Here is a 17,508-nt window from a genome sequence, read left to right on the forward strand (position 1 = left end):
TGTTGATGACTATATTTTATTAAAAAACTGGATAAATGATTTTTGGTAAATTATGTCTTAGTTATATTTTTCCCTTTCACAATAATGTAATTAAAACATTTTTTTACTTTAATTTTTTAGTTGATTTTTACTTAAACTAATATAATGTTTAGTTGCTTAACATTTTATTGACAAATCTTAAAAATTAGATTAATTCGTAAGTCATTATTTAAAAATATATGAATAAGAGAAATCATTATTTAAATATTTAAGGAAATTTTTTTATTTAATTGGAGAATTAATTTAATGAAAATTTTAATTTTATATTAAGCCTCATATAACAAGATTAACTACTAATAGATGGCTTAGATGAACTTTGTTTCTCTGCAATCAAATCCAAGCCGTCCATATAAATCAGTCAAAGTTAGAAAACCGTTAAAATTTTATCCACCTTCGCCTACGCTCACTTCGTTTCACTCGCCTCCCAGCAATGCTGTTACTCCACGCGCCACCATCACCTTTTCTGAGAACGTTGCTTCGTTACAACACTCATAATCATCACTCTTCTCGCGCTTTCTTCTTCTCATTATCTCACTTCACAAAGCCCTTTTCCATTTCCATCCGTTTCTTCTCACGCTCTCGCTTGAGTTCACTTCTCCCGATGAGTGGACAAGGCCTCGCCGCCGGTGGCTCCTCATCGGAGCACTTTACCGGTGACTGGTACTCCGTGCCGGAACTCCGACTGCGTGATCACCGGTTCACGGTCCCTCTCGATCACACTCGGGGATCCCATTCTTCTCCCAAGATCACTGTTTTCGCCCGTGAAGTCGTCGCAGGTAACGCTAGTCAAAGTGAACTATGCTATTCAATGATTTTCAGTGGTTTTGATTGATTGCATTCATTGTTTCCTCGTTGTCTTTGATTTGTTCATGAACAGAAGTTCAGTGATACTATAAAGTTTTGTTTTTTTAGTTTTTAATTTGTGGGAAAAAAATGGAATTTTGATGGTGGCTAATGATTCACTGTGCGAAGTGATGGAAAACCAAGATGGGTTTTCTGGATGATGTAATCAGGTTAATGTTGTTTAATCATTGTATTGAAAACATAAATTTAGTATCAGCCTTTTGTCAATGGAGTATCTGGTATTGAGGTAGAATGTAGTTGTTTTTTCGATTATATAATGGTTTTGAATCCTTTATTAGCTGTGTTTGAATCGATGAAAGAATATGGAATGGATTTAAGGTTCATTGTTTGGATCGAAAAATGAGAGTAGAAAACGGAAGGTGATGTTTTGTTAGTATCATTGTATTACTATATTTTTAAAAGCTGGTGGTGTGGAAACTACTTGAGCTTTCTGAAATTATGAAAAAGAATTTGGCTAGTGGCTCAATTGAGTGTTTTATGATCAGATGCTCGGATTCTTTTTAATTTTGTGATCGATTATTGTTGTGTTTTGCCTGGAACGGATAACTCATTATCTTTGAGTATTTTTATTCAAAACTCAGTATTTTTGTTGCAGCTGGGAAAGAAGAGCAAAAGTTGCCATACTTGTTATATTTGCAAGGTGGACCTGGGTTTGAGTGTCGTCAACCAACCGAGTCTAGTGGATGGGTTCAAAAAGTTTGTGAAGAATTCCGTCTCATCTTAATGGATCAGGCATGATTTACTCGGTATTTGTGTAATCATCTTTGTGGTACTGTAAGGACTTTCATGTATAATCTTTTCTGTTGCTTATATGCATTTCTACAGCGAGGAACAGGCTTATCAACTCCCTTGACTGTGTCATCAATGTTGCAATTCAAGTCTGCTGAGGAGTTGGCTGACTTCTTAAAACATTTTCGAGCTGATAATATTGTGAATGATGCAGAATTTATTCGAGTTCGCCTTGCTCCAGATGCTGGTCCTTGGACAATTTTGGGGCAGGTATTCAAGTTATTTTTATTTATTTTTTAAGTATTCGTATGAACTGCTGATTTTGATGTCCAACCAGTCTGGCTTTACGGCCTCTAACTCCTTCCTTTTCTTTCTTTTCCCTGTCTAATTGAAAATTGATATTTATGAGTCTTGCTGTTGGTATAATCTAATTTTGGATAGAACGAGTTGTACCTTTGAAACCAATACAACCATGAAATTCCATGTTTGCTTATTCTTCTTCTGTTCCTTTTAATTGCTCTAGAGCTATGGTGGATTTTGTGCAGTCACATATTTGAGTTTTGCACCACAAGGGCTGAAGCAAGCACTTCTAACTGGAGGAATTCCTCCGATTGGAGGTGGATGTCCTGCTGATTCAGTGTACAAAGCAGGCTTTAAGCAAGCTATAAATCAAACTGAGAAGTACTACAAGAGATTCCCTCAAGATGTTAAAATTGTTCAAGAACTTGTTAATTATTTAGCTGAACAAGAAGGAGGAGGGGTAATGATCTGCCTCAAAATTTTCTTCTTGTTAAACAAGAAAAAATGAGCTATTTTCTGTCAGATCCTTATTTCCTTGTCTCTTCGCGTAGGTGGCCCTTCCATCTGGGGGCTTCCTAACCCCAAGAGGGTTGCAGACTCTTGGTCTATCTGGCTTAGGATCCAGCTCTGGTTTTGAGAGCTTGCACTATTTGTAAGCATTATTACCTTGTGTGTTTTAAAACTATCTTCAATTCAATTTTTTGAATAATTTTGTATTGACCTTTCTAGGTTTGAGAGAGTGTGGGATCCTACTTTGGTTCCAGGGGCACCAAAGAAAATAAGTTATAACTTCCTAAGTTCTGTAAGAAAAATGTCTGCTGTTCCGTGATTATGAATACATAATTTCAAGTTTCCTTCTGAATATCTAATGCCAATTTTCACTCTGCAGTTTGAGAAGTGGTTATCTTTTGATACCAATCCACTCTATGCTCTTATGCATGAATCCATCTATTGTCAGGTATTATTATTGTTGGTTCCTTGTTTATGCATTATCTATGCTTCTCCTTCAACTTTGGTCCCTCGATCTCTCTTCAGGGTTCTGCTAGTAAATGGTCTGCCAATAGTATAAGGAGTGAAGTTGAAGACAGGTTTGATGCAATTAGAGCTGCCAAAGAAGGACTCCCTGTGCTTTTTACAGGAGAGGTAGGGTGTAAAGAATCTCTTTTTTTATCTTTAATTACTTAACTAGTATTGAACTGATGCTATTGAATGCTATTGAGAGACTAACGCTGCTATATATTAGAGATTTCACAATGACCAGTGATATGATTAAAATGATATTGTGCATCTTGTTTTGATTCTTCCATGAAAGAAAAAACTCTGGGACAAGGTTAAAAAATATAGAGACCTGTAACCAAATATAGGATTGTGTAAGTTCATCGATGTTTGATGTGAATAATTCAAGCCTTTAGTTCATCTGTAATTATCAATTTCCACAAATATATATGCATTCTTAACATTCATTGAATGAAAATATTTGGTTAGAATTTGCATTCTATTTGGATGTGGAACATCGTACATGACATTGCATTTCCTTCATAAGTAAATCGAATACTAATCTACTCATTATGTTTGCTTTCCTATTACAAGGAGAAGATGCTTACCATGCTCCTTTTGCTTTTATAGATGATTTTCCCATGGATGTTTGATGAGATTGATGCATTGAAGCCATTCAAAGATGCAGCTCATATATTGGCAGAGAAGAAAGACTGGCCCCCTCTATATGACGTTCAGGTTCTGAATAACAATAAGGTAGTTTACTCAGTTATCTTTTATACTTAAAATTTCTTTTAAGATATGAATTGTGAATGGTACATCCGTAATAGTTGAATATGTTTATCAAGATGAAGTTGAGTCTCTCAAGTTTTTGTTGGTGGTTAACTTTGATCCATTGCTGGCAGGTACCTGTTGCTGCAGCTGTTTACTATGAAGACTTGTACGTGAGTTTTAAGTTGGCAATGGAAACAGCTTCTCAAATAGCAGGGATTAGGCTATGGATAACTAATGAATTCATGCATTCTGGATTACGTGATGATGGGAATAAAGTTATTGATCATTTGTTGGGAATGCTAAACGGAAAGAAACCTCTATTTTGATCATCATTACCATTACAAGCATGTTTGAAAACCTTTTGAGAAACATGAAATGGAGTCAGGGATGTGAAAGTTATAATTATTAGCTTCTCCACAAATTTAAATAACTGCATCTAATCAATGATTCTATGCATTTTTTCTCTGCCTCCTACTACGTTGTATGCTTTTGGCTCCTTGGCTTTTGAATTTTTAACTTATATTTTCCTTTGAGGTGGTGAATCTTCCTCACACTCTATATATAACTTTTACGACATTGTGTTGTGAGGTTTCTTACTTTTGATATTCATGTGCAAATTTGAAAACTATACATGTTTAAAAGTGAAATGGAAATGAACTTTTACTTAATTTTGAAATACTTCCCATTCATTTAGCTATTAATTTGATTTTTAATTTTAAAAAATATACTTTTGTTATATTTGATAATGACTTTTTCCATCATCAGCACAATCAATGCCACCATTATGGACTATTAGCTACAAATATTACACCATTAGTTTGAATATGTTGTTTTCACTATAACTACCTATACTTCAACAACCACCAGTAATACTATGACTATTGTTAAGAAGACTCTCAGTATCATACAATCATACTTTTAAACTAATTTTAAAGCAATATATTTGAAACTAAAATATTAGTAGAAAAATTATTTTTCAAAACTAAAAATACCTGAAGTTAAAGCTAAAAACTAATTGTGCTTTTTAAGAATTTTGAATCTTACAACTTAAAACCATCACGAACATAGTCTAAATTTTCTTTTTATGATTTTAAGTATTACTTAAATTAAAATATAGTCAACGACCTAATACATAATGATTATTTTTAGAATAATTTCTACTTTATTAAGTATTTTAAGGTCATGTAAATTCTTATAAAAATAATATGAGATAAGTTTTGAAGGATATATAATATGTTTTGTACAAAATTATTGACTTTTTTGTTTGTAGTGTGAGAATTTTCTCATCTCTCTTCTTCTATCCATATAAACAACACAAGAGCGCGCTAACTAAAGGATTAGCACAGAAGACAATTTATTGCAGTTTCGGTGGGGATTGGCATTGAAGTATTGAACAACTGTCGAAGAGAGAAAAGGCATTTAACAAACTCAGAGCGATGAAAACGACGAGTAGTTTCAAGATGAGTGACAACATCTTCTGCGGATAGAATCAAAATTCCTTTCTTCTTTGTTCTTCTTTTCGGTTTTTCCAAATTCAGCAAAAGATTGCGTGCCATAGTTATCACCAACGTCATCATGATGGCATTGGGAAGTGGAATATACGTTGCTCACTCCGTGGCTTTCAGATCAGAGCTTCAACGGATGGCACCTGACCACATTGGTTCTTCCACTTCTTCTCGTCAAAGGGACCTTGTTTTCATCGTCAACCCTCTAGGTTTGTTCAAAAACCACAAAAATATTAAATTTTTCTTCTCTTTGAGCTAAATTTAACGCTTCGGTGTTTGAATTCGGTGACCCATTATGAAAATGTTCCGTTAGCTAGAAAAGCATAATAACCCTTCATTTTTTGGGGATTAAGATTGATTTTTTAGGAAAATTTGGACCGCAATTTGAACTCATTAACGGTTGGTTTACTGATGTCCAATTTAAGTTTTGGACATAATGTATCTGTATTCGGCTCTGGTCCAAACATGATTACTTTCTGTTAAGGATAACCGTGATTGTAAAACTAAATCAACTTTTTGTTCTAAAAAGGAAAAAAAAACAAAACAAAACTTTAGAGATGCAGGATTTGTATAGCCTTAGATATGTTAATTGGTGATGTGAGTGCCTATGTGAAGTAGTGTTTACTTATGAATTTATCTAAATTTTAGCACTGGAAACTTGGGTTGCAGGTGCTAATGGGAGGACGGGTAAAGAATGGAGGAAACTAGTTCCGTATCTCCGGTCTCGCCTCGGTAAAGAATGCAATGTGAGCGAGCCTTGTTGCTGATTTGTTGCGAGTGTTTGCCTTCTTTTTGGAATGAACGTTGCAAATTTATTTGCTTTGAGTGTTGTGTTTATTTGCAAATTCATTATGTTTATTTGTTTTTGGGTAGATATGTGAATCCATAACATCAGGTCCTTGTCATGCTATTGACATAACGAGAGAGGTTAGTTTGAAGTGTTTGTGATAAGTTGGTTTTGTCTCAATTGCTCCCAACATCATGTTGAATTGTTTGTCCATGTACTATGTAGGCTATAAGGGAGGGGGCTGATGCTGTCATTGCTGTTGGAGGTGATGGAACCCTTCATGAGGTGAACACTGCTTGGTTTTTCAAAAAACATTTATTGTTGGAAGTGGTGATATTATTTGATGGATTATTGTACATAAGGTTCCTCAGGAAAATTCTTGAGAAGCCTCTACCTTATCAGAAAAGGTTCAGCAAAACCCTTTAATGCTTGTTATAAAGATAAAATGCTCGCAGTATAATTTTTCAACACATTTCTTTATTGGTTGAAACTCATGCTAGGTTCAGTGAACTGGGAGTAGGACCCATAAATTAGGATTGATATTTTACAGTGACTAAGATGACTTTTAATTAATACTAACAGGAGTGTTTTAAAGAGTGTATCGGGGAGTTTGTTGCCTGCATTTTCCTGGCTATAAAGTACATGTATTTGATGATACAAGTAAACTTGTTGATGAATCTCAACATTCTTTCTTAATTATTCTCCTGATGCACCTCAATTAAAGCAGGTTGTTAATGGATTTTTCTGGGCTGGAAAACCTGTTGTTAGTCAAGTGAAAGAGTCTACGCGTTCAACTGCTCTTGGTGTGAGTACCTGCCACCATTGCAATACTCTCAGTTTTTATTCAATGCCTGACGTCTTAGATTCTGTCATCAGTAATACATCCTGGATGAAATACTTATGGAAAAATATACCCTGTTATGGTTTTATACAGCTCATCCCCCTGGGAACTGGTTCTGATTTCGCAAGAACATTTGGGTGGTTAGTTTTTGTTTTTATTTTCTTTGTCTTTGAGTATCTTATTTAAACGATGCTTGTTATAATTGAAGTGAACGGAAACATCTGCTGAGTCTTTTGCAGGAAAAATGATCCCTATGAGGCTATTGAACGTGTTGCTAGAGGTTTTTTCTTTTTCTTCATTTGCAATTTCCTTACTATTCTATTGTAGCTGTGTGATAACTGAAGTATGTTTATACTGGCTTCATCAAATCTTATGTTTCCAGATGTGCTTTTAGTTTTCTCTTACTACATTCTAATTTAGGTTTTCTTTAGGGTTGAGATCAAGTATAGATGTAGGTGTTATCACCGGGGAGAACTGCGATCATCACTACTTCATAAATGTTGCTGACATTCACTTGTAAGGCTAAATGAGAAATTTCAGAATTAGTGTAATGAATATGGATCATATCTAAATCATGCTGACAAAATTTTATAGGAGTGCAAAGGCGGGTTTTTATGCTTCTAGGTACAAGAGATTTGGCAACCTGTGCTATATCATTGGTGCCTTGCAAGCCTTCATTGGGCATCAGAACCAAGATCTCAGAATCAGGGTCAGTGTTAGTTTGAGGTCATGATAATTTTAGTTTTTTCATGGTCTATGTTTGTGCACCAGAAGTGTCACCAAGTTCTAAAACATGAAAAGTGCAGTTCAATGATGGTCCGTGGGAGACATTTCCTGAAGTGACAGCCCTTTGCATTGGAAATGCAAAATACTTTGGTGGTGGCATGAAAATTACACCAAATGCTGATCCGTTCAGTAGAAATTTAGAGGTGAAATACAATTCTGTCAAATGCCATAGATGAAATCTATCATCTAATTTGAATAATCTACTGGCTAAGCCCCATCCCATATCCTGGTCATCCTTTTTTCTTTTTAAAGTACATTTTTTTTTTTCAATTAATTCTACAGGTTGTGATTCTTCAGAACTTCAAGTGGTATGATTTTGTGTTGAAATTACATAGGCTATACAGTGGGACACATCTCTCGGTTAAAAATGTATCTGATAGAAGGTATAATCTTTTCCAACAAGTCAATCTACCATTCTTAATGTTACCTTTCGTTGCTTCTTTCTAACTATTGATGTTAAAGTTCAATTAATAAACATTGGTTGACTAATGAAATTTGATTACACGGTCTAGTGAGGTCAGGCTATATGGATTGCACAACTGTCATTAGAAATATGTCGTGAATGTGTCTCGCATTTAAGTTTTAAGTTTGCTGCAATTTAGACAAAATTGTCTTGGATTTATTACTGTGTATAATTGTTTTAGTTTGATATAACTTTGTGTATGGACGTGCTTTAACTGCACTGAATTGTAACCAACAAAAAATTTGGAGGTTGTCGTACAACAAATCTCTCTTGTGAATTAACTTATTCACTTCTTGTGTTGTTGTTTCATCCATTCAATCAACAATACAATTTATAGACAGATATTTTTTACTCTTGTATTGAAAACAGACAAAAACAGCTAAAAACAGCCAACACATTAACTATCCATAAGACTCCAATTAACTACTCTTAAAGACTCCAACAAACAGCTAATTCATTAACTACCTATAAGACTTCACTACTAATTCATTTATGTTTGTTCTAAACTCAACAGAGACAGAGGTAAGTACCGAGCAACGGGATTTTGTGGCGACCTTTGACAATTAACCTAATGTGCTACCTTTTTCTGCTAATGGAAGCTTAGGATTGGACCATTGTGGTGGTACTCATCCCAGAGTGTTTTTATATTGCAGTGTACTTTCTATTGAGGTGGAGGACATCTCAGGCAAGGGTGGTATTTATATTCAATCTGATGGGGAGCATTTGGGGTTCCTTCCAAAAAAGATTAGTGTTCTGCCTGCTGCCATTGAGATGATACTGTGATTTGACTGGAGAATGACTAAATTTATGAAATAGAGATGATGCTGTTCATTCCTTGTAATTTGCCAGATTTAGTAATGGCAGGAAGAGTTTGTTTTTGCTGTGGTATGAGGGAGACTAATTGTAATTTTGAATCAGCAATTTATTGTCACAGAATTTACTTTCAAGCTGTAAAATGTATCTATAGTTATAGAATGTAAAATAAAGGTACAAATATATTAGAAATGGATTCTGATATATTGACAACTTTTGTTAACAACTTTTTAACAATAGATCACGTGTCATTACTTTATTGGTCTGTAATCATAAGTTATCATGTATGCTTTAAAAAAAGTTAAAAAAGTTGATAAAAGAAGTTATTAAAACAACATTTTCAATAAAGTGCATGTTTGATATCCCTCACAGGCAGAGTTCTCCACAAATCCGTGTCAAAGTAGCTTCTGGAGTTACATCTGGGATTATCATATTGGGAAATTTATTATTATTACTATTATATTGAGAAATGCGTGCCTTTGTTATATTAGGTTACTTAAGAGAACTTAGGAATTTCAGCTATCTAACCATGAACTTTAAGCTTTCACAAGCTATTCCTTTTTGCTCATTATAGCAAGCTATCTCAACAACTGGGTTCATAGGTTTTTTTATCTTCCTTTTCCTACCCAAAATGTGAAACAAAAAATTTTCTTTCCTCTTATTTTAAAGCATAAACTTATCTTTTTGGAAAGATAACAATATTCTGTGTTTGAAATCATTTTAGTACAGATGAGTCTTTTAGTATAAATTTATGTCTCCCTCTTCACGCAATTAATTGTTTGTTTTGAATATTTGTTATCAATTTCGTCGGATAAAACAAAGATTTTAGATGAAATTCTAAAAAGGATAATAGAGATATTTAAAACTTCATTCTAAAACAGCAAAATCAATATTGGAGTGTTTAAAATTAGTTATTGGTGATACTAATACCGTAGTTGTAAAAGAGAGACATTTCATTATTTAAGAGATACATTTTAATTAATCTCTACTAAAGGATTTTGAAAATAAAAATGAGGAGAAATGTAATTTAAAAAAATTTAACGGAGAAATATATAATTACTGAAAATTTCCACAGATTAACATATTATCCGGTTTACAAATAATGCTTCTATTTTTCTTATTAAGATTTTTTGTTTAATTAACCATTAACCATACAAGAAAATCATTAAATAATAATAAAATTTAGAGATAAAAATAATTAATGACTAATTTAGTACCATTTTATAAATTAAAAATTATTAATATTTAAAATAGTTTATATTATCAATAAAAGATTATAATTGATTTGTTAATTAAAATCTAGAAAGGTCTCTAACATTAATTATTATGATTTTAACTACTTACTATATATTATTGATTATAAATTAATTTAAAATTTCAAACTAAAAATTAATTTAGACACCAATTTCTTGAAAGTTAATATTAAATATTAATTTAGACATATTATTATATAGGTGGTGGGAATTCAGACATAGGTTGCAAATGATGGTTTAAATTTAGACTTACATACTTAAGAAAATCATAAAATCATTTAATGGCATAAAAGTTACAACGTATGATGTAATCACATGAGAAAAAAAAAAGTCTTTTTAACAATATTTTTTCAACAATTTTTTTATATGAGCGGCAGATTCTGATTAGTTCCTCTTAAATATATTTTTAAACGTAAATTTAAATAGATTAATAAAATAGTAACACGTATCCTTGTTAAAAAATTATGAAAAAGTGTTCAAAATTGTATATTACATAAGTGGAAGTTTTATTGGTAAGTAAACAGTATATATATTATCTGAAGTTTTGAACTAGTGTGAGAAGAATGATTATATATATCCTAAGAGAAGTACAAAGATTATGGAAGAAGCTTGTTACATACTTGCACCCAATGCTATAAACTCAACCGAATCCAACTACTTCTGTTCAACTGCCCTTTCAAGTTCATACCATGACACATAGCAGACGTGTTCCGTTTGCACTAATTTTTCGTTATCCTCAATGCATGCAAATCCTCTTTATAAGTTTCAACGCCAAAACATTCTCATTTTCTCTTTACTTCGTGGAATCAAGACCTGATGGAAAGCCATGATCCACCACCCCAAAACAACCCTTTTCTCTTCAACCCTTTGGAACCTCAAGAGCAAGGGCTATGTGACTTTGATTCATGGGGTAACCTTTTCTCTGCCCAGAACAGCTTGTTGTTGCTTAATGGTGGCAAGGAAACTATTCAACGTGCTTCTTCTTCCTCTTCATCTTTAATGGCTCAAAATAAGGTAGTTTGCGAGGAGGAAAAGGGTAACAAGGAGAAAAGGAAAGGTGTGAGGGTGAAGAAAACAACACGAGTGCCGAGGTTTGCTTTTCAAACCAGAAGTGCAGATGATGTTTTGGATGATGGTTATCGCTGGAGGAAATATGGACAGAAAGCTGTGAAGAACAGCACATATCCCAGGTAAATGTTTATGCGTATGTGTTTGAAATGAAAACGATTGCTTTTGTTTACGTTGCACATATATATGCATGCATGCATGTGACTGTTCGTTATGATTTTGCATTAATGGATAATGAAGAAGTTACTACCGGTGCACGCACCACACATGCAATGTGAAGAAACAAGTGCAAAGGCTGTCAAAAGACACAAGCATTGTGGTGACAACGTACGAGGGAATTCACAACCATCCATGCGAGAAGCTGATGGAAACTCTAACCCCTCTGCTGAAGCAAATAGAGTTTCTTGCTAGCTTGTAACATGAAAAAGTTTCTCTGCAGCTGCATGCAAACTCGCGTACATATCAAGCACTATAATTATAAAGTTAACTTATTTATGTGCTATCTGTCAATTATAATAAGTTGCTGGTTTGATTGTGAGCTTATTTTTGTGTCTATATGTGATCATGATACATGTGTCTGTGTAATCAAACTTCTGTGAATTTTACAGTGTATATCATGCTTTACTTTTCAACTTAGTTTTTTCTTTGGATTTTTTTTTTCTTCACCCAGAATATTGTGTAAAGTTTCGCATATTATGTTAAAAAAAATTTGCTAATTTTCTGGTTATCTTATGAGTAGTAGTGTTGTACTTCTAAATGGTAAATAGAACAAATTATTTGAATATTGGTTTTAATGAGATGAATTATGATTATATATAGGAATTATAATATTAATTTCATTTAAATATTGTTTGCTATGTGCATGAAATAATGAAAGGTTGGAAGAATTTTTTTTTTCTGAAAATCTGAAGTTTGAATGTGAAAAGGATGTTGTTAACGTTTGATTTACCTTGTAGAAAATAGCATTCAAAAAACCATCTTTTTTCGCAAAAGAGTTTTAACCAAACTTCCGATCATTCTAGAGTGTGAAAATATAACTTTTCATGTCAAAACAATTTTCTACTCAAACATGTTATTTCTATTAAATTATTTCATGAATTAATTTATTAATTTTTTAGTGACAATAACACAATATTCTTTACTTTTTTTTCTTCTAAATATTATGTAAATACATTTCCTTTATGTTTAATTACCTTTAGTTAGTGACATATTTAAAATTATAGAAAGTAGACGAGGCCTCATTGAGTCGAAGTATTAATGCTCAAATGCAAATTTATACTTTTATATTTTTATTTGAATTTTCAACTTTTTCTTATTTAGTTTTTTGTTTCAAAAGTATCAAATTAATATATCTATTTGTATTTGTAACATTCCAAAATATAATAATAAACTATATAATAGTCATTACAGATTAATAAAATAGATAAATTAAGATATGATTATAAAGTAAGATTTACGGTCATTCAAAATAACCATAAAATAAATCTTATACACAATATAATTGTATCAAAACTATAAATAAGAGTGACCACCAAAAGAAGACAAAGCTATGGATTGGGAAAACCATAAAAAAAAAACTAATATATCTAGTCAAACAAATTGTAATATAAAAACTATGGATTGGAAAAAAAAGACTAAAATATTTTCTTCATGTTATTTTGTACAAATTGTCGATTAAAAAATGGTCACTTTGAATCACTACAACAAAATAAACATTTAGCGTTAATGTTAAAAAGTAAAAGTAAATGCTAGTTAATCAATCATATCGGATTCATATCCTGTAACATTTAATTTTTTTAAGACTAACTTTAAGTAATTGGTTAAGTTGACATTAATTTATTATTAATATTTTAAATTAAAGTAGTTTAGCCATGTATTTTAAAACTTATTTTAATATTAATTTAATTTGTATCGTTTGACTGACGACAATAAGTTAAATATATAAATTTTTGAACAATTTTTCATTTTTAATAGAATAAAATATAAAAAGATTGAGAAGGTGATTATAGTAGATGAAGAAGAAGATATAAGTGAATATATGTGAAAGAAACTATGAAATGACAATAAAAGTGTGATAAAGAAAAAATGTGTGTGTGAAAATTGATTTTTCAGAATGAAAAATACGAGTGTAAGGAGTTTTATAAAGAAAATAAGAGAGAAAAATTGTGAGTAGAAAATTTTCGCATTTTTAAATTTAGATTATTAAATTAAAAACAATCTACAATTTATATTTATTGTGGAAAATATACTTAACTGATATTAAAAGAATAAATATTGAAAACAAAGAATTAGTATTGTTATGTTGGTTAAATAGATTTTATTAACATCCAACATTAATGTATAATTAGACACTAACAGAATTATTTACGTTATTTATTTCTAGGATAATGATATTTAGACAACATTTTTTTGACAATATTTGAACATTGATTACGTGTCAATATGTGATTAGTCAAAAATTACTCCACAATCAATAATAATAATCATAAACATTATTATGGAGTAATTTTTGACCAATCACATATTGACACGTAATCAATGTTCAAATATTGTCAAAAAAATGTTGTCTAAATATCATTATCCTTATTTCTATTTGTTAAAAAACATTAACATTTTACATCTCATTAAAGTTTACATCTCATTAACATTGTTGCAGTAGACAAATATCAAGAATGAACTTCAAATTTTACTTGAGAAATTAATGATGAAAGGGATGCTACTTAACAAAATATCTTCTTTCTTGAATTGGGTGAATGGTTTGTGATGAAATGTGGGATGCGATGATGGAAATGCCAACAATAACTAGTACAAGATTTATAAAGAAGGTCCTATATCAATTAAGTATTAATATATAGAATATTAAATATAAATAAATGATTTTAATATTGATTTTGATGTTTTGGTAGAAATAATTTATGAACTAACGTACTTTCTCTTTAAACGGAATTAATTAGATTAGTTCGAAATAAGTTGAGATAATCCTTAATCCGCACCATTAGGACTGAATCAAACACTCTTAATACATATTTATTATCATATAATTACTTATATATATAATATGCCAAAGAATGAAGAATTTTTTCAATTCTCAGCACCCAAAAAACAAAGTCAGGTTCTTTTTTTAGTGCATAATTTTATTTTTCTAAAATTTGAAATGGGCATTCAAATTTAGTCTTCCATAAACCTCTTTAATGAAAACTATTTTTCTCCTTTTGTTGTTGATTTTTTTAATGGATGGGTGTGATTTATTGAATGTTACTCTTTATAATTATAATAGTGACAAATTAGTATTACCTAAAATTGAATTTAAGAAAAAGTTACATTTTGTCTACTTGAAAAGGAAAGAAGGAATCTTTATAATAAAATAAAAATAAAGAGAGAAAGTATTGTTCCTTCATTACAAATCATTCGATCACAGTCTGTATTACCTTCATTTACAAGATTCACTTTCATCTCTCCACTCAAAAACGTGATAACAGTCATCATCATCTTCAATAATGGAGGTCAGTTTTCTCATTCTTCTTTCTTTTTGGTGATGCTTATTCCTCCATATTCCATGTTTAGTGATTAACAATTCATTTTACACTTTTGCATATGTATTCATGGCTATATGGTTGTTCATCTACCCATTTAGCAAACCAATGAATGCATGCACATGGATCCATCAGGGATTCATGTATGTTCACCACAAACAAAATAATAGTTTATTGACTTAGGAAGGATAAAGCACTAATAATGCACCAACTAATTCACATAAACGTTCATTTTCCAAAGAAGGAAAATAAAAAGTAAAGGTGTGTTTTGTTAACTGCTTACTAAATGATTTTATAAGACATATTAAAAACTTATTTTTGGAAAGAAGATATAAAAGACTAAGAAAGAATACAAGTGACACTTGATATTTTAATAAGGTTTTAATATAAAATAATTTTAACAATTTTTATTATTTTAAAATATATAATCTTTTATAAATGATTTTTTTTAAGTTTTTTTTATTTCTTTTTAGGAGTTCATCTTATCTATTCGTTTAATGGAAGAATTTGGATCAATCAATTTTTTGTTTGTATAAGTTGAGTTTCAGTCTTTTTTTATTTATTTATTTTTATTATTCGTTGTATGTGAGGCTTTTATCACTTGCATATGTTTTTTTAATAATTTATATGATTTTTTTGTTTATCAATTATTATAACGGTATGTCCTGATCATTCTTTTTGATGTTTTCTGTGTAGATAGAACATCTTATAAGTTAGGAAAACTTTCGTTGGTTAGAGTTTGGTGAGTTGTTGCTCAGCTAAAGAGAAGATAATTTCTCTTTTTTTAAGTTATAGATATCTTGAAATGTACAATTTTATAATTTTATGGTGAATTGACTAAATGATTGATCTGTGTGATGATTGTGATATATTGAATTGTGATTAGATTCTTAAATCGCATGAATTGATCATAGATGAAATTTAGGAATGTATCAAATTGGTATGACAGATGAGATGATTTGAGGTAGTGGAAGTTGTGTAATTCGAATTTAGTATATTTTGACATTTATATTTGTTGTTGGACTGAATTTGCAAGGCTAGAATGACGTAAATATGCAAAATTAAGTTATGCAGAATTATGCAAACTCACTAAGCGAGAATGTAATCGACGAGTGAAGTCAAAGTCAGAGAATTACTTACTTGGCGATCATTGGGCGAAGCGAAAGTTAGAGCTTATTGACTCTATAATACAAGGGTGAGACAAGTCTTGTTGGACGAATTTTGAAAAAATAATTAAGCCTATAAGTTTCAGTGATAATTTCGTTGGACGGGCTCTCTGGTTGCTGGGTTAGCTTTCTCGTCGTTAGGCAAGTAGACATTCAGGCACTACTCGCTGAGCGAGTAGATGTTTTCACTAAGCGAAATTATCAGAGTCTAATATTGTTTTATATGTATTTTTCTGGTATGTTTAATGTAGGACTATGTGATGTTAAAATAATAGTTGATTTATAATGTTTATATGAGAATGGTTGATAAATGATGTATACATTTATGGTGATGATGATGAACCACTTAATGGATTGAGTCTTGTATGTGTTTGATGTAATTATAGGAATTTCATGAGCAAATTTTATGATGGCGTTTCTTTAGTGTGTGCATTGAGGTAAGGATTATTCTATTATGTGAAGTTATTTTGAACTCTGTTAACCCTTCATGCTTATGTAAAGAAGAATGATTAGTTGGTGAGAATGTTAGGAGGTCCTTTCATAAGGATGACTCTAGAGCTCTTATGATCGTGATAAAGACTAATCTTGTGAGCGGAAGCTCGGTAGAGAAGTGCATTACCACCATAAGTGCATTGCTTAAGGACTCTGACTCAAATGGATGTATCCAGATAAATTAAGTCTAGAAAAGTCTGATTTTAATATATGAATGTGTGAAAGTTGCGTGAAGAAATTTAACAAGTTATAAAGTGTTTTGATACTGTGTATATTTTTAGATAACTTACCTTGTGTGTATTTTAGATGGTTTAATTGTTTATGAAAACTCTTTTGCACATTAAATTACCATTTCTTTTGTGTTGTTTTGTTTATGCATTTCTTTTTTTTTCATCATCACTTTATTGACATAAAGAGATGATAAATAGATGTTAAATAGATGTTAAATAGATGTTAAAGTATTTATTTTAGAAAATTGCAATGTTACATAATTGTCGTCTAGAAGTTTTTAAATATATATTATTATTAAGTTTTTTTTATATAATTTTATTAATACTATATATTTATATATTAAAAAATGTTTTATTTTTCAGTTTTAAAATGTCTTATTTTATTGGTTATAAGTCGTTAAAATTTCAATGTTACAAATAATAAAAAATAACAAAAAAAAAATTGAAAGTAGGAAATAAAAATTTATTAGAGATGTTCTGATTTTTTGAAAAAATAAATAAATTTTATATTCATTAAACATCTTGTATAATTTTTTAAACACAAATTAATTTTCAAGAATAAGAAATAAGAAAACTCTTACCAAAAGAACAATTATTCGTTATTTTTTCCGAAATATGTTGCTCAATCAAATAATAAAAAACATAAAGAGAAAAAAAAATTGTTTCATCATCAGTACACTCAATCACTATTAATTTTGAAAAAAAAAGTGTATTTTTGTATTATTTTTTTTATTTTAGTTATATTTGCATTGGTATCTTTAAAAAATCGAAAGGCTCTAAGTTTTTATTTTATGATGTAAAAGTAAACAATGCTAAAAAATAATCGAAGAAAATCAAGAAGACGCGTACCGTATGCACACTTAACCTAC

The 17,508-nt window shown here is 30.8% G+C and overlaps 3 protein-coding genes across 4 annotated transcripts; all 3 read left to right on the top strand.

Annotated features, from left to right (window-relative positions):
* The first annotated feature begins 408 nt into the window (after nt 1–408).
* Nucleotides 409–4,255, top strand: LOC106758650 (proline iminopeptidase). The gene is made up of 10 exons (XM_014641595.2): nt 409–815; nt 1,499–1,635; nt 1,729–1,902; nt 2,156–2,392; nt 2,484–2,584; nt 2,662–2,734; nt 2,822–2,890; nt 2,968–3,075; nt 3,559–3,684; nt 3,834–4,255. The coding sequence occupies exons 1-10, from the start codon at nt 470–472 to the stop codon at nt 4,026–4,028; spliced, it is 1,566 nt and encodes a 521-aa protein (XP_014497081.1). The 5' UTR covers nt 409–469; the 3' UTR covers nt 4,029–4,255.
* A 722-nt stretch (nt 4,256–4,977) lies between these two features.
* LOC106758695 (sphingoid long-chain bases kinase 2, mitochondrial) lies at nt 4,978–9,136 on the top strand. Of its 2 annotated transcripts, XM_022779915.1 has the most exons (13): nt 4,978–5,416; nt 5,877–5,953; nt 6,081–6,134; nt 6,220–6,279; nt 6,722–6,799; nt 6,929–6,975; nt 7,075–7,115; nt 7,267–7,351; nt 7,430–7,544; nt 7,642–7,764; nt 7,904–8,004; nt 8,599–8,606; nt 8,738–9,136. In XM_022779915.1, exons 1-13 carry the CDS (start codon nt 5,278–5,280, stop codon nt 8,857–8,859), a joined length of 1,050 nt encoding a protein of 349 aa, XP_022635636.1. In that variant the 5' UTR covers nt 4,978–5,277; the 3' UTR covers nt 8,860–9,136. The 2 variants fall into 2 exon arrangements, with proteins under 2 accessions (XP_022635636.1, XP_014497139.1); XM_014641653.2 differs by lacking the exon at nt 8,599–8,606 and having other exon boundaries at nt 4,981–5,416.
* Nucleotides 9,137–10,802: 1,666 nt separating this feature from the next.
* Nucleotides 10,803–11,934, top strand: LOC106758410 (probable WRKY transcription factor 43). The gene is made up of 2 exons (XM_022779532.1): nt 10,803–11,340; nt 11,459–11,934. The coding sequence occupies exons 1-2, from the start codon at nt 10,967–10,969 to the stop codon at nt 11,634–11,636; spliced, it is 552 nt and encodes a 183-aa protein (XP_022635253.1). The 5' UTR covers nt 10,803–10,966; the 3' UTR covers nt 11,637–11,934.
* Nucleotides 11,935–17,508: the final 5,574 nt, after the last annotated feature.

Source organism: Vigna radiata, chromosome 4, assembly GCF_000741045.1.
Source record: "Vigna radiata var. radiata cultivar VC1973A chromosome 4, Vradiata_ver6, whole genome shotgun sequence".
NCBI classification, from domain to species: domain Eukaryota; kingdom Viridiplantae; phylum Streptophyta; class Magnoliopsida; order Fabales; family Fabaceae; genus Vigna; species Vigna radiata.

Coding starts and splice junctions, on each gene's coding strand:
- LOC106758650 (XM_014641595.2), top strand. CDS start 470: ATGCTGTTACTCCACGCGCCACCATCACCTTTTCTGAGAACGTTGCTT. Junction 2,735..2,821: donor GTTATAACTTCCTAAGTTCT/GTAAGAAAAATG, acceptor TTCACTCTGCAG/TTTGAGAAGTGGTTATCTTT. Junction 3,685..3,833: donor AGGTTCTGAATAACAATAAG/GTAGTTTACTCA, acceptor CATTGCTGGCAG/GTACCTGTTGCTGCAGCTGT.
- LOC106758695 (XM_022779915.1), top strand. CDS start 5,278: ATGATGGCATTGGGAAGTGGAATATACGTTGCTCACTCCGTGGCTTTC. Junction 5,417..5,876: donor TTTCATCGTCAACCCTCTAG/GTTTGTTCAAAA, acceptor CTTGGGTTGCAG/GTGCTAATGGGAGGACGGGT. Junction 6,976..7,074: donor TTCGCAAGAACATTTGGGTG/GTTAGTTTTTGT, acceptor AGTCTTTTGCAG/GAAAAATGATCCCTATGAGG.
- LOC106758410 (XM_022779532.1), top strand. CDS start 10,967: ATGGAAAGCCATGATCCACCACCCCAAAACAACCCTTTTCTCTTCAAC. Junction 11,341..11,458: donor AAGAACAGCACATATCCCAG/GTAAATGTTTAT, acceptor TGGATAATGAAG/AAGTTACTACCGGTGCACGC.